We start from the raw sequence: 14,527 nt of genomic DNA on the forward strand, positions 1-14,527 counted from the left end.
TGAGGAGAGAAAGAAGGGAAGGTAGGCCTTGATCTGATTGTCACACTCCAGACAAGGTGTCTCAAACTCCAACCACCCCCCTCTGAAACCACCACCTCTGACCTGGAAATAACCCTTATCTCCTGATCTTCCAGCCTCCCCTAACACCATGGGGGCCCCAGAGTAGCACTTCTCACACCCGACCCCCCTCAAATGGTACTCACTTTGGGGCCAATGACTCCAGGAGGTCCCCGCAGGCCCTAGAAGGGATGAATTTGGAGGTTCAGAGATTTGGGCTTGGGCATAAGAATGGTTAACGGCCAAGGGTGGGGGCTGGCTAGAGCTATGTCCACTGCATTCTGAGGCCCTGTTTTTTTTTTTTTTTTTTGAGTTTCCCTCTTCTATCTTTTTTTTTTTTTTTGCAGTTTTTGGCCAGGGCTGGGTTTGAACCCACCACCTCTGGCATATGGGGCCGGTGCCCTACCCCTTTGAGCCACAGGCGCTACCCCTGAGGCCCTGCTCTTATACTCACCCGCTCACCCGGGGTCCCAGGTTGTCCCGGAAGGCCTGGGGCTCCATCCTCACAGTCACCCTGAAGGAGAAACACATAGATGGGTGGGAAGACCCCTGCCCCCAGCACCCAGACTCCCACCCAGAACAGGGGCATTGAGGTCAGATTTTCTACCTTTTCTCCTTTTTCTCCAGGGGCGCCCACTGAGCCTTGGCGTCCAGGGCTTCCAGGAAGACCCTAGGAAGATGTGAGTAAAAATGTGAACCAAGAACTATGAAGCTCAGCACCCAACCACCTCTTCAGCACAGCCCTCAGTCTCTGTCCCTTTGCCCACAACCCTGAGCAGGTTCCCAGCATAGCCTCCAGCACCCTCACCGGCAGCCCAGGTTCCCCAGGAGCAGTACCACCATCACCTGGTCCAGGGGGACCCTGAGAGAGAACAGTAGGTCAAGGATATTCAGGAGAATCAGACTCCAAGCCACCCACTGCATACCTTGTCCTCTCACTTACCCGTTCCCCACGATCACCTTTGTCACCCTGGAAGACAGATCATGACTCCATGACCCTGGGCCACACCTCCTCCCACAGATACCAGGAGGGATGAGAGTCATGGTGGAATGAGAAGTCATGGTGGAGGCTGGGGATGGTCAAAGGGTCACATGGGCTCAGAGCAACCAGTTGGGGTTATATGAATTCAAATGGGATCACCATGTTTTTGAAATCACATAGAGGCTGTCACCTTCGCAGATATTCCAGGAAGCCCTGGGGGACCGCGGGGTCCTGGGTCCCCCCTTGGGCCATGAGGTCCAGTGGGGCCCTGATGGGGGGGATAAAATATTAGGAACAACCCCCACAGAGCCTACTCTTACCCCTCTTGCAGGTCCCTCCACCATACCTCACTTGCCCCCACATACCCTGAACTTACCGAAGGTCCAGAGTCCCCTTTCTGCCCAGGAAGCCCAGGTTCCCCACCTCCAAAGACTTGTCCAGGAGCCCCCTGTAGGGGCAAAGAGTGGGTAGGAATCAGGACATGGGAGCCTTGAGATAGAAAAAGCCCCTTGATGAGCCTCAGCTATTCCTTATCCTGCCTGAGGCCCTGCACATCTCTAGCCTGGGGCAGCCCACGCCCCTCTGGGACATCCCAGCCATCCTTTCCCCCTTCACCTACCGGCTCCCCCTTTGGGCCTCGAAGTCCTCGCTCCCCCTGAGAACAAAACACAGCAGACGGCGGTGCTTGGACTCAGGCAAGTGTCAGTGTGGATCCCATGGGCCAACTCTGTACCACTGCCCCAGAACCTGTGGCAAGAACCCTGGGAAGACTCTGGGAGATCACAGAAGGGAAGACATCTTACCGCTTCCCCACGAGGGCCAGGCCATCCAGGGGAGCCCTGAAAATGAAAGCCACAGTCAGAACAGTCAGAAGTACCCCACCCACTCTCCAGAATGTCATCCAAAGCATGGCTAAAGCTTGCTCACCTTCGGGCCAGGAGTCCCAGGAATCCCAGGGTGGCCAGGGCTGCCTGGAGGCCCATCTGCTCCAGGGGAGCCCTATGGAGGCAAAGAGGTCAGAGCAGGAAAGGTCCTCCTCCAATGCCCCTAGTTTCCTAAAGCAGTCTCACCCCATCAACCAGGGGCCCCCTATCTCACAGGCCCCAAGTGGGGTGGAACAGAGGCCCCACTGCAGGTGGAACAGAGAAGTGGCCTCTTAGAGCTGAATATAGCTCAATCCCAGGTCAAGGGCACCCATGAGGCAGAGGCCTTCCCTACTTCTGGGACCGAGATCTCAAAGCCCTACTTGTCTCTCAATTCAGAGCTTCCTCTAAAGTCTCTGGTATAGTTTATAACTTCTCCTTGGGCTTCTAGGAATACCTTGGGATTCTAACTTTGCTTCTTCCTTCTGTCTTCTAAAAACCCTGAGAAAAGTCTCTGCACTCACCCTCTCACCCTTTGCAATGGTACTTCCAGGGGGCCCCTGTGGGCCAGGAACACCAGTCCTGCCCTGAGAGAAAAGAGCAAGTAAGAAAGCAGTAAGCTAGTCAGAGCATAGGGACAGGTATGGGGGACACTCACCGGGAGTCCAGGGGCACCAGGAGACCCAGCTTGTCCTTTTAGGCCCTAGGAAGGGTGATCAGTGAGCTCTGTGTTGACAACCTCCCCTGCCATGCTGATGCCAAATCCATTTTCTACCAGGGTCACTTACCATCTCTCCAGGTTCCCCCTTCTGGCCCTGGGGAAAGACATGCCAAATGAGGGTCAGAGTGGCTAGCCCCAAGTGTGGCCTTCAGGTTCTCAACCCTGGACACTTACCTTTGGACAATGCACCGAGCAAGGCTCTGGCTGTGGCTGTGGACAAAGGGTCTCTTTGAGACTGAGCATTTCTACCAAGAACCCCCATACCCATTCTTCTCCACCACTTAGTACCCTAGAGGCCTCCTCCAAACCTGAGACACCAAGGATGCCTGACACAGGGCTCCTGCCAGACCACTGACTGCCTGATCCAGGCTTGGACCATCATCCACAGCAAAGAAGGTCTGGACAGGGTCCATTCCTGACAGCAAGCGTCGCAGCTGTTCTGGGTCAGCTCCCGCCAAGCCTAACATCAGCACCTTGAGCCCTAAGGAGGGGTCCAGCAGCTTGCACGACAACTCTGCTAGGACCACCTCTATTCCTAGGCCCCATCCCCTTCAGCCCTTCTTCTCACCAGCAGCCTGGGCCTCATGGATGGGGCTGAATATGTCACCTCTCAAGGGCTCATCCACTAGCAGAACCATCACCCCTGGCACCCTTTGGCGGCGCCCAGGAGCATCTGGTGCCAGTAAGTATCTGTGAGCTGTGACCACAGCTGTGCCTGGAAAGAAAGACATGTAACAACCCTGGGGAACCAGGCTCCCAGTGGGCAGCTCCAGGAGTCCATGCCCACTGCAATCCTTACCCAGATTGTTCCCACTTGGGTCCATATAGGGAATGTCATGGATCTTTTGCAAGACGATGCCAAGATCATACGAGCTATTCAGCTGGAACAGTGGGGAGGGCCGATGACTGTAGGACAGCAGGCCAACCTAGGGTCAGGGGAGACACAGAGCCTGGGAAGGATGTCACTGCAGGGACGGGTGCATACAGTTTGGGTAAACAGAGACACAAGGGTGTGTGTGACTAAATCTGAACTATGTATTAGGGGTTGGCAAAGACAGTAGGACAGGGACCCAATCAGTAGGTGAGAGGATCTGGAACCTGGGGGAGAACTGGGAGAAAGCCAGAATGTGCTGAGGGCAGTGGTGTGTGCCTGTAATTCCAACCACTCAAGAGGCTGAGGCAGGAGGATTTCATGACCCCAGGATTCAAGGCTGCAGTGAGCCATGATCACACTGATGCACTCTAGCCTGGATGACAGAATGAGACTCCATCTCAGAAAAAAGTTAATTGAAAGCCTGAACCTAGAGATGGTAAATGCCGTGAAACCTGGGATGGGGAGGAGCAGGGAGAGGTAGGGGTCTGCCTGCATCTAGGACCAAACCTGGACTGCCTGTGGCCCAAGAGGCCCAAGTGCAGACACCAAACGCTCAAGGACACGCCTCATAGCCTCCATCCGGTGAGCACTGTCTTGAGTGGCATGCAGTAGGAACACCACATCTACCAGGCCACGGGGACACACTGTAGGAAGGGGGCAAAGTTACTGAAGGGGTCTATCTATCCAGCCACCCCTTATGCCCTTCCCACTGCGCCCACTATACCTGGGCTCTGTGTGACAGAGATCTCAGGACCCTGCACACCTCCCCGGACAGGTTTCAGGGAGAAAACATAAGAGACACCAGGCTCTAGCCCTATCACCCGCTGGGAGCTTGAGATTCCTGGAAGTGTCTGCGGGGCTCTAGGCACTTCTGCAGAGGACAGAACTCAGTTAAACAGGGTACCCTCCATGGAGCTCCAATTGCCAGTTCACCCTAACCCTGGCTCCCCCTCACCCTGGCTGAGGCCTCTGAGTGGCCGCCAGGACAGGATGTAACTAGATGCTCCAGACACGGGAGTCCAGGTCAGAGTCACTGAGTCAATTGATGTGTCCACTACACGTAGTTCAGTGCTTGGGACATGAGGTGATTCTGAAGGATGAATGAAAGATCAGTCCTGTCCCGAGGACCCAGAGGGGAGAGATCAGATCCTGTGTGGGGTTCATCTTTGGGAAGTGTCGCGGAAGGTCATGCTCAGGTTGCCCAACACTGGGGTGGGTGGGGGCTACAGGAGGAGTCACTCCAGAGTCTGGGGTGCTGGGATTCAGGGTGGGCCATCACTGGAGAATGAACATACCAAGGGAAGGTGGGCCCTTTGGGCTTACCAGTGTGTGCAGTCACCTCCCTGGAGGATCCTTCTCCAGCTGGCCCCAGGACGCTCAGCTGAATGTGGTACAGTGTCGCTGGGTTTAGCCCATCCAGGTGGTAACTGCTGAGCTCAGGTCCCAGGACCAGGGACTGTTCCTGGCCACCTACAGCAGGTGTGAGGGTTGGGGCCAGGAGCATGTGGGAGGATGGTACTGCGGTGTTAGTGGACTCTCCCACCTTACTGACCTACTCTGCTAGCCAAGTCCACTATTGAGCTTCCTCATTCTTGCTGGACCTGCCCACTTTATTGACCTTGTGTCATTGACTCTCGATGTCCTCATGGATCCCACCCACCTCAAGATTGATCCTACTTACTGTCACTAATACCACAGACCCCCAGTGACAGACCCTGCCCACTAGGGCTGACCTGGCACACTTTGATGACTCTTCCCACAGCCCTGCCTCTATTGGTCCCTAACTTCATACCAGGGGTACCTCTCACCCTCGGGTCGCCAACGTAGGCGGAAGCCCTGCGCCCCAGGCACCGGCTCCCAGTGCAGCCTCAGCGAGTGCTCCCCGCGCTGCACTACTCGAAGGGTCTCCAGGGCTGGTGGAGCCTCCGGAGCTGGAGAGAAAGCGCAGGAATCAGGGAGGTTCCTCCCCACTAGCCCCTGGGCCAATCCCAAGCCACTCCTGGCACATATACCACCGCTAGCCTGCTCCATTTATCCAACCAGGCTTCATCTTTCCTCTCCTCTCAGACTCTACCCCCACAGACTCACTACCAGATCTTTTTTCCAATTCTGAGCATAAACCCCACTTCCCAAACCATCCATCCAAGGCTTGCTCCACCCCAACTTCGCCTACGTGTAGTGACGACAATGGAAACAGATGCGCCCTCGCGGTCCCCGACCAATGCAGTCACTCTCACGGAATAGCTGACTCCGCCTTCGAGGCCCCGGATCTCTGCAGAGTCTGTGTTTCCTGGGAGCATCTGGTGTCTTGTGGGACCACCTGCCCAGGAAAGCATACAGCAATGGTCAGGGGTTGTATGGCTGCCCAGAGAGGGCAATCCTGGTTAGGAAGGACAAGGGCAAAGAAGGGACAGGAAAGAACCATACCTTCACTCCGGCCCCAAGCCAGTCTGTAGGCTGTGGCTCCAGGGACCCCCACCCAGGTGACCCTCAGAACGTCACTGGAAGCATTGATGATCTGTAGCTTTGACACACTGCCCACAGGCTCAGGCGCTATGGATAGAGGCAAAGGGTCCAGAGGTCAGGTGCCTGTCAGAGGACAGAGTAACAGCATAGCCGGAGTAGTGCAGGGGAAGTCTGAAGGTCAGAGGTTAGTGTGGACAGATCTAGTGTAGGTGACCCTAAGATGGAGGAGGCCAGTGCCACAGACTAGGCAGTGTGGGGCAGCCAGGAGGTCACTGTGGGTGGACACTTAGTCGATGTGGGGTGGTTCAATCACTGAGCAGTGATGGAGGGGGCAGTTGGAGTAGTCAGGAATACACAGCAGGGTAGGGTAGCTAGCCAGTGAGGGTAGCAGCTGGCCAGCGTCCACTTACCAGTCCTCACAACCACAGAGGCAGGAACCCCAGCCACACCAGCCACATGGGCTCTCACGTGCACTGTATACTCAGTATCTGGTTCCAGCCCATCCAGCTCAGCTACCGTGGCCTCCCCAGAAACCAATTGGGATTTCTCCAGGCCTGGAAACAAGGAGGGAAGCAGCTCCAGGGCAAGCCAGACTCTGTATCTCAATGCCCTACTGTGACCCTCAAGAAACCCCAGGCCCCTATTCCTCTCAGACATATCTCCCATGACCTTCCCAAACCCCTGGTCCCCACCATGGCCTGAGTGCCAGGAAACTCGGTATCCTGTGGCTCCAGGAACCCTGGTCCAGGCAATGGTGACAGATGAGCTGCTGGCCTGAGTCACATGGACTGTCCTCACTGGGCTCAATGGCTCTAGAGGGAGAGGCAATAAGCAATCCGATGGGAGAAGCAAGGGAGAGCTTGGAGGGGGAGGGAGTGGAGGCCTTCTGAGAAGGCAAGGCTACAGGAGACCAGGGTCTGATAGAGGAGGCAGTGAATGGGTCAGTCAGGGAAGGGCTGGGGGTTCTGACAGAGGAAAGAGTGGGAGTCTGTGATGGCAGCTGACAAGAATCTGAGAAATAAGGTCCATCAGAGAAGGTGGGGGGCCCAGTGGAGGTATTAAGAGGCAGTAAAGAGATCTGACGACGGAGAAAGTGTGAGTCTAGGGGCGGTGCCTATGGCTCAGTGAGTAGGGTGCCGGCCCCATATGCCGAGGGTGGCGGGTTCAAACCCAGCCCCGGCCAAATAACCGGGTGCTGTGGTGGGCGCCTGTAGTCCCAGCTACTCGGGAGGCTGAGGCAAGAGAATCGCTTAAGCCCAGGAGCTGGAGGTTGCTGTGAGCTGTGTGATGCCACGGCACTCTACCAAGGGCCATAAAGTGAGACTCTGTCTCTAAAAAAAAAAAAAAAGAAAGTGTGAGTCTAAGAGGATAGTTGAGTCCTGAGGAATGAGGTGACGGAAATTCCAGGGCAAAGATAGCAGAGGGTTTTAGGGGAGACATGGGGAAGCTGGAGAAGGGGAGGCAACAGAGACTGAAGGGGAGAGCAGGGTTTGAGGGAGGAAGCAGAGGAAATCGGAAAGGGGACAACAGAGTTCTAGGGAGAAGCAGGGGTCTTCCAGGGGAGGCACAGATGTCTGAAGGGGCACTGGAGGTAGAGAGCTGAGGCACTGGGTCAGGCCCTGACCAGTTTGAGCCACGATGACCACTGGAGGGCCCTCTTCTCTCCCTCTCAGTGCTGACACAGCCACCTGGTAGGAGGTTCCAGGCTGCAGCCCCGTGATGTCCATGGCAGTAGAGTCTGGGGGCAATGTCTGGCTGGACTCAGGACCTAGGACCAGAGGGAAATGCTGGCTCCTGCCTGTCCTCTCTGTCCTCTATAACCTCTTCAGCAATCCTCCCACACACACCCCCACTGACTGCTGCCTGTCCTCCAGCTAATCCGAAATCCACTGGCTCCAGGAACAGGTGCCCAGGCCACCCTCACTCGTGTTGCATCTGACACCACAACTCGCAGCCCAGGAACAGCAAGTGGGGTTTCTGGCTCTAGGGGTTAAAGACAGAAGTCAGAGGTCAGGACTAGGACCAGAGCGAGTCAGCTTTCCCCCAAAAACCTGCTATAGTGCTTACCCCTGCGGACAGTGAGGATGCTGGCACCGCCCTCACGGGGGCCCACTCGAGCAAACACCCGCACAGTGTAGCTAAGCCCAGCCCGAACATCATCCAAGTCAAAGGCTGTCTGACTCCCAGGAAGCACCAGGGTCCGCTCAACTCCTGAGGGAGAAGACAATGGAAAGGCAGGCAGAGGTCGGTAAGAGACAAGGATGTATGATGATGGCAGCCAGTGATGGACAGGAATATAGGATAAAAAGGGTACAGGGGCTCAGCACCTGTAGCTCAGAGGCTAAGGTGCTATCCACATACACCAGGGGTGGTGGGTTCGAACCCAGCCAGGTCTGCCAAACAACAATGACAACTATAACAACAACAACAACAGCAACAACAACAACAATAACAAAAATAGCTGGGCTTTGTAGCAGGTGCCTGTAGTTCCAGCTACTTGGGAGGCTGAGGCAAGAGAATCACTTAAACCCAAGAGTTTGAGGTTACTGTGAGCTGTGACACCACGGCAGTCTACCAAGGGTGACAGTGAGACTCTGTCTCAAAAAAAAAAAAAAAAAAAGCATATGAGGGGAGGCCAAGGTGGGTGGATTGCCTGAACTCAGAAGTTTGAGATCAGCCTGAGCAAGAGCAAGACCCCATCTCTAAAAATAGCTGGGTGTTGTAGTGGGCATCTGTAGTCCCAGCTACTTGGGAGGCTGAGACAAGAGGATCGCTTAAGCCCAAAAGTTTGAGGTTGCTGTGAGCTATGATGCTACAGCCCTCTAATGAGGGCAACAAAGTAAGTCTCAACAACAGCAACAAAAAAAGTGTATGGGGAATGGGAGGTGGGGTGGGGGAGTCAGTTGGGAAGAATGAATGAGTATCAAGAACACAAGATAAAGGCAGCGCCTGTGGCTCAGTGGGTAGGGCGCCGGCCCCATATACTGAGAGTGGTGGGTTCGAACTTGGCCCTAGCCAAACTGCAACAAAAATAATAGCTGGGCATTTGGTTGGTGCCTGTGGCTCAAAGGAGTAGGGCGCTGGCCCCATATGCTGGAGGTGGTGGGTTCAAACCCAGCCCCGGCCAAAAAAAATGCAAAAAAAAAAAAAATAGCTGGGCATTATAGCGGGCGCCTGTAGTCCCAGCTACTTGGGAGGCTGAGGCAGGAGAATCGCCTAAGCCCAGGAGCTGGAGGAGCTGTGACGCTACAGCTCTCTACAGAGGGCGACAAAAAAAAAAAAAGAAAAGGAAAGAAAGAAAGAACACAAGATAAAAGGGGCCAATGATGGATGGGGACACTGGATGTAGGGGTCAGTGATGATGTAGGACAGCAGGAGTCAGTGGACAGCAGTGCAATGACTTGGTCATTGAGACATTGATGTAGGAGGACAGAGGCAAGTGCTGGATAGGGACATGAGAGGTCAGTGTGGACAGTGGTTACAGTTAAGGTCACAGCTAGGACGGCAGAGTGATTGAGCTTGTAGTTGTGGAGAAAGCAAGCCATGGACAGGAAAGTAGGGCAGGGAGTGGAGCTAGACCCAGGTGAGGAGACAGGCTGGGCCTGAGAAGGGAGCACAGAGATTCTGGGACAGCTGTGGGTTCAGTGCCATCTTGGGAGGTAAATGGACAAGGAGACAGGGAGGAGACTGTTGGGACCTACGAGTGGAAGGAAGGGGGTCAAAGATGCCCTCAGACCCTCTGGGCTGGAACTGTAGTGTGTACGGGGTGCTGGCTGCATCCATCTCACCCTGGGTGCTGCGCACAGTGATGCGATACTCGGTGGCACTGGGGACTGGGCTCCAGGACACTCGCACTCGCTGCCCAGGCAGCTCAGTCGCTTGTAGGTCCATCACAGGGCCCACGGGCAGCTCTGGCCCTGTTGGAGAGCACAGTTTGAGAAACATCCTGGGGCCCCTAAACCATCCTCACTTGTCCAGACCCACAGAGTCCTCACCAGTGGGGACCACTGTTGCAGGGGTGGCCACCTCATGGCCCTCCAGCAGAGTGTAGAGCGTGAGCCGATATTCAGTGCCTGGCTGCAGCCCATCCAACTGGTAGCGGGTAACAGCAGAGGGCAGCACCACCTTCTGTGGTGGCTCCAAGCCTGCAAGATAACAGAGTCAGGCCAACTGAGGCCAAGCCCCAAACCTTGCCTGCACTGACCACCCCCTGCACCTGCACTGACCACTCTCACGCTTCCACTCCAACCGGTAACCATGGGCCTCCGGTACAAAGTTCCAGGAGAGGATGATGGATGTGGGGCCCAGGATGACTGGGCGCAGCATCTGTTCAACGGAGGTGTCTGCCCAGAGCACATGGGCTATCAGTGGCCTCTGTGCCCTGCCCTGCCTGCCCACCCCAGCCTCAAGAAAGTGCCCAGCCTTCTCACCAGTGCGGGCAGTCAGGGAAGTGGCAGGCCCCACATTATGGCCAAACATGGTGCTCACAGTCACCTCATAGTCAGTGCCAGGATCTAGGTCACGCAGCAATACTGACGCCTGCCCAGGGCCCAGCTCCTGCTGCTTTGTGGCCCCACCTGCATGGGGGAGCACAGAAGGGTCAGTGGGCCTTGCAGACTCGGTAATCTATAATCTTGTCTGTGCTGCAGGACTTAGCCCACTCCTCTCACTCACCACCAAGGACCTGCCACGTCACACGGTAACCAGTGGCACCTGGCACACTCCGCCAGGCCACGAGGAGGCTGTGGGCTGTAGTGTTCTGGATGGTCAGCTCCGGCCCCTCCAGGGAAACTGGGGGAAGGTCCCACCAGGAATTAGTGGAGTTGTGGGGGCTACTGGGGAGTTAAGTGAAGGGGCTCAGAAGTTGACAAAATTGCTCACTGGTCCGAGCTGTCCCGCTCACGGTCTCCCCAATGCTATTGGTGTAGAGGGCAACGACAGTCACTTGGTACTCAGTCAGTGGCCGGAGACCCTGCAGCCGCACACTGGTCTCACCAGCTGGGACGTTCACCTGCCCAGGGTCAAAGGTCACCTTATCTTGCCCAGCCAAGTTCCCAACCAGCCACCTATCACTTCTGACATCCTACCTCTTGCCGCTCACTGGAGAGTGGCTGTCCCAGCCCTGTCAGAGGAGTGTACTGAACCTTGTAGCCAGTCACAGGGCCACTGGCTGCTGTCCACTGTACTCTCAAGGATTGACTACCTGGCTCAGACAGCACTAAGTCCCGTGGGCCAGAGGTTGAGTCATCAGCTGGAAATAGGGGAACCAGGCAATCAGGCAGGAGGATCAGAGTCAGCACTTATGGTACAGGGTTGGGGTAAGGGGTCAAGATAACATAAGATGAAATCAGCACTCCCAGGCTGGGGCTGGGGTTTGGGCCAGGGGTCCAAGTCAGGGTCCACAATGTGGGAAGGAACTCACGAGGCAGGGTCACAGGCACACCACCAGCAGTCGTGCACACTCTCCGGGAAACAAGGGGCAGTAGCGTTCTCAAGATGCCAAAGTCATTGATGAAGAAGAAGAAATCACTAGTGGGCTGTGAGGCAACTCTCTTCAGCTCCTCAGGGTCAGCATTCTTGATCCCTGAAGTGATGCCCAATCAGAACTCAGTTGCCCACTCACCCTGACTGGTCCTTGCCCCCAGCTGACCTATCACTTCCACTCCATACTCACCTACAGCAAACAGCTTGACATCCTGTGCTTTCAGCCTTTGGGCGGCTGTGTCCACCAGATCCTGGGACTTCCCATCTGTGATTAGGATGCAGACCTGGGGCACAGGCAGGGGTCAAGTCAGGACTGCCTTAGACCCTTAATTTGGGATCTAATGGGAGGCAAGGTAGGGCTAGGGATCACCTTGGGGACACCAGGTCGGGCCAGATGAGGCAGGAAGACATGGTCAGCCACATGGAGAATTGCAGCCCCTGTGCGAGTGTTGCCCCCCTTGTAGCTGAGCTCACGGATGGCATGAATTACATCACCCCCAGAGCCATGTGCATCCAGCCCAAACTCTGTCCTGTTGGGAGGAGGAAGTGGCAACAGGCTGGGGGTCAGTACCTCTTCTGACTCTGGCTTTCAGTCATGGTTGTGTGTATTAAGCCCTCTTGAGGGTCTCTTGGGTCTGATTTTTGTCCACTCACATCTGAAGCCCCCAAGTTAAACTCCCCAGGTCCTCCTTTGTGTGCCACCTGTGGCTGGGCCTGGACAGGCCTACAGGAGCCCTGGGGCTCATAGCCTAAGGGGACAGGATATCTGGTGAATTAAATACTTGCAGGAGGAAGGGCTCAGTTGTAAAAAGTGGATGTCGGCCAGACAAGGAGTCTTTCTGGTGATGGAGAAGATGAAGGGGTTAGGATACTAAACATGGAGTGTTTAGCACTCTGGGGGCATCAGGGACCCTTGGCCCCCTCTGAGGCTCCTCTTCTCCAGATTAGAAAACTCAACTTCCTTGTCTGTGGCAGGGTACAAGCCTGAAGGTGTTTCTGGGTGTTGAGGGCTCTTCCTAGGGAATTCCTATCTCTGTCTCCAGGGGAGGTCCTAGGTAAGGGGACCTCAAAACCTGTTTCTGGAAGAACCTGGCCTGGGGCTTCTGGGCTCTCTGACCTGTGGAAGGGGTCTGCAGTAACCAAGGTCTCCAGTAACCAAGGCCACTACTCACCGTGGGTCATCACTGTACTGCACTGCGGCAAAGCGCACACCCTGCGCACTGGCTGCAGCCGAGAAAGGCAGCACCAGCCCTTCCAGGAAGCTGCGGACTTCTCGGAAATTGCTGCGGCCGATGGACGAGGAGCCATCGAGTAGGAAAACGATGTCAGCGGCGTAAAGGCGGGTGCAGGTCACTGGGACCAGGAGGAGAAATCATCATCTCCTCTGGAAGTCCACCCGCCCCTCCCCACTCTGTGGTCCCCGGGCCTGCAGGGATGGATGGAGAGCAGGCCTCATCTGCTATGCAAACCGCCCAAGTCCACGACATGGGCCGTGGGCCTGGGAAGGAGCCGCTGGACCCCAAAGGAGACTCTCCCGGAGGCTTGGGGCGTAGAGCGGAGGGAGACCCGCTGGCACGGGTGTGTGTCTGGGACTGAGGTCAGCCTCTAGGGGCCGGTGCGCAGTGGCATGAGGTAGGGGATCCAGCGCGCATTCAAGGAGCCAGAATTTGGGTCTGAACAGGACAGGAGGCTGCTTAAGGAACCCAGCGGGATTGCAGCAAGTTCAGGGACTCGAGGAGAGTTCGGAGGAATCCGCGAGGGTCGTGGAGATAGAGGGGGTGTCGGGGATGAAGGCCGAGTGGAGCGATGGGTGGCAGGGTGCAGTGACCCAGACCGGGTTTTTCCTAGCCATGCCCACCTCTCTCCCTGTGCTGGGCCCGCACTCGGGGCGCCCCCGCCAGGATCCAGGCGCAGAGCACCACCATCAGGATCCGCAGCCACATCCTGGGTAGTAGAAACAGTCAGCTGGGACTCACCCTGTCCCTTGGCCCCCATGGCTTTGAGGTGGTCCGAGCCCAGCGTCCCTCCACCCAGAGTTCGTGTCTTGCCTGCAAGTCCGCCAGCTCTCGCTGCCGCCGCTGCAGTCCCGCGGGCAAAGCAGAGAAAAGTCCCCATCCCAGGGGGCGGAGCGTCGGGCGGGGACCCAGACGCCCGCCCTCACCCACATACCCGAGAGGTCGCCCCCCCACCCCTCCCCTGGAGAGATGATATGACGCACTTAAGTGTAAAGCACCCTGTTCTCCACTTCAGTGCCTTCTGGGAAACCCCCAGAAGTTTCTCCCAGACAGATGCTGAGGGAGCACCTCAACTCCATCTGGGGTCACAGGTCTTGGTTGCTGTAGGTCAGTCAGTTACAGAGAGACTAGTGAAGTAACTGAGGAGGCTGAAGTAGGGACCCGTTTCTGCAAACCAAAGAGGCAGCAGCATTGTGGTAGGGGGAGGCTGCAGCTGGTGATGACTCACCTCCAATCCTGGGGCTGCCTAGACAAGCCCTCAGGCCCTGACGGCCACTCCTGTGATTCAGCCATCCCTGTCTGGTGGGCCTCCTGTACCCTACCCCACTCCCCTTGATAGATGGAGCAACCCCCAGCAAATGAAGGACTCTGGGTCCATCCTAGGGAAACCAAGACCCTGTTGGGCTGGATCCAAGTAATGCACACCGCCTTTGGAGGGGTGTGCCAGGAGGAGGGGAGAACCTGGTTCATGCTCATAGATACATGTCCCACATCCCTTGCTAGGCCTTAAGCCAGCCCCAGACAGTTGTCTTCCAGCTGTGCCTGCAGGGAGGAGGGCTGTCCATGTGTGGAAGGTGGGACCACCCACAGTGACAGCTCATCCCTCAGAAACTCACCCCCTCCTGTTCATGCCCCACTGTCCATGACCCAGACCAGGTCCCCCCTACATGCCCTCATTCTGGCCCACAGGCACCTCCTCCTTCAATCTGGTCTTCCTGTAGACCCATTCCACCCATCTCCCCCACTGGGCCCAGAGGTCACCCTGGGCCCCTCCCTCCTTTCCTCACTGCTGGGATGGAACCTATAGCTCCCCCTTCATTACTGCCCCTGCCTCATTTCTCTCCC

General features: G+C 56.3%; 1 protein-coding gene across 1 annotated transcript in view; it reads right to left on the minus strand.

The window, feature by feature from the left end:
- COL7A1 (collagen type VII alpha 1 chain) overlaps positions 1 to 13,571 on the minus strand; it is a 33,214-nt gene extending 19,643 nt beyond the window's left edge. Inside the window, exons 1-42 of the mRNA XM_053599057.1 lie at positions 13,496 to 13,571; positions 13,306 to 13,391; positions 12,620 to 12,800; positions 11,818 to 11,977; positions 11,638 to 11,731; positions 11,386 to 11,547; positions 11,051 to 11,214; positions 10,845 to 10,974; positions 10,638 to 10,754; positions 10,394 to 10,540; positions 10,190 to 10,306; positions 9,959 to 10,108; positions 9,752 to 9,880; positions 8,031 to 8,174; positions 7,821 to 7,946; positions 7,588 to 7,731; positions 6,656 to 6,775; positions 6,374 to 6,517; positions 5,925 to 6,050; positions 5,671 to 5,817; positions 5,306 to 5,428; positions 4,821 to 4,967; positions 4,453 to 4,587; positions 4,222 to 4,368; positions 4,005 to 4,141; positions 3,423 to 3,549; positions 3,192 to 3,338; positions 2,932 to 3,104; positions 2,798 to 2,833; positions 2,691 to 2,717; positions 2,561 to 2,605; positions 2,427 to 2,489; positions 1,967 to 2,038; positions 1,843 to 1,878; positions 1,659 to 1,694; positions 1,416 to 1,487; positions 1,230 to 1,307; positions 1,001 to 1,027; positions 866 to 919; positions 665 to 727; positions 512 to 571; positions 204 to 239 (exon numbers count right to left, since the gene is read on the minus strand). Of these exons, the coding sequence (XP_053455032.1) occupies positions 204 to 239; positions 512 to 571; positions 665 to 727; positions 866 to 919; positions 1,001 to 1,027; positions 1,230 to 1,307; positions 1,416 to 1,487; positions 1,659 to 1,694; positions 1,843 to 1,878; positions 1,967 to 2,038; positions 2,427 to 2,489; positions 2,561 to 2,605; positions 2,691 to 2,717; positions 2,798 to 2,833; positions 2,932 to 3,104; positions 3,192 to 3,338; positions 3,423 to 3,549; positions 4,005 to 4,141; positions 4,222 to 4,368; positions 4,453 to 4,587; positions 4,821 to 4,967; positions 5,306 to 5,428; positions 5,671 to 5,817; positions 5,925 to 6,050; positions 6,374 to 6,517; positions 6,656 to 6,775; positions 7,588 to 7,731; positions 7,821 to 7,946; positions 8,031 to 8,174; positions 9,752 to 9,880; positions 9,959 to 10,108; positions 10,190 to 10,306; positions 10,394 to 10,540; positions 10,638 to 10,754; positions 10,845 to 10,974; positions 11,051 to 11,214; positions 11,386 to 11,547; positions 11,638 to 11,731; positions 11,818 to 11,977; positions 12,620 to 12,800; positions 13,306 to 13,390 (4,428 nt within the window). The 5' untranslated portion in view covers position 13,391; positions 13,496 to 13,571. The remainder of the gene's footprint in view (positions 1 to 203; positions 240 to 511; positions 572 to 664; positions 728 to 865; positions 920 to 1,000; positions 1,028 to 1,229; positions 1,308 to 1,415; positions 1,488 to 1,658; positions 1,695 to 1,842; positions 1,879 to 1,966; positions 2,039 to 2,426; positions 2,490 to 2,560; positions 2,606 to 2,690; positions 2,718 to 2,797; positions 2,834 to 2,931; positions 3,105 to 3,191; positions 3,339 to 3,422; positions 3,550 to 4,004; positions 4,142 to 4,221; positions 4,369 to 4,452; positions 4,588 to 4,820; positions 4,968 to 5,305; positions 5,429 to 5,670; positions 5,818 to 5,924; positions 6,051 to 6,373; positions 6,518 to 6,655; positions 6,776 to 7,587; positions 7,732 to 7,820; positions 7,947 to 8,030; positions 8,175 to 9,751; positions 9,881 to 9,958; positions 10,109 to 10,189; positions 10,307 to 10,393; positions 10,541 to 10,637; positions 10,755 to 10,844; positions 10,975 to 11,050; positions 11,215 to 11,385; positions 11,548 to 11,637; positions 11,732 to 11,817; positions 11,978 to 12,619; positions 12,801 to 13,305; positions 13,392 to 13,495) is intronic.
- Between the last annotated feature and the right edge of the window lie 956 nt (positions 13,572 to 14,527).

This window comes from Nycticebus coucang, chromosome 8 (genome assembly GCF_027406575.1).
Source record: "Nycticebus coucang isolate mNycCou1 chromosome 8, mNycCou1.pri, whole genome shotgun sequence".
NCBI classification, from domain to species: domain Eukaryota; kingdom Metazoa; phylum Chordata; class Mammalia; order Primates; family Lorisidae; genus Nycticebus; species Nycticebus coucang.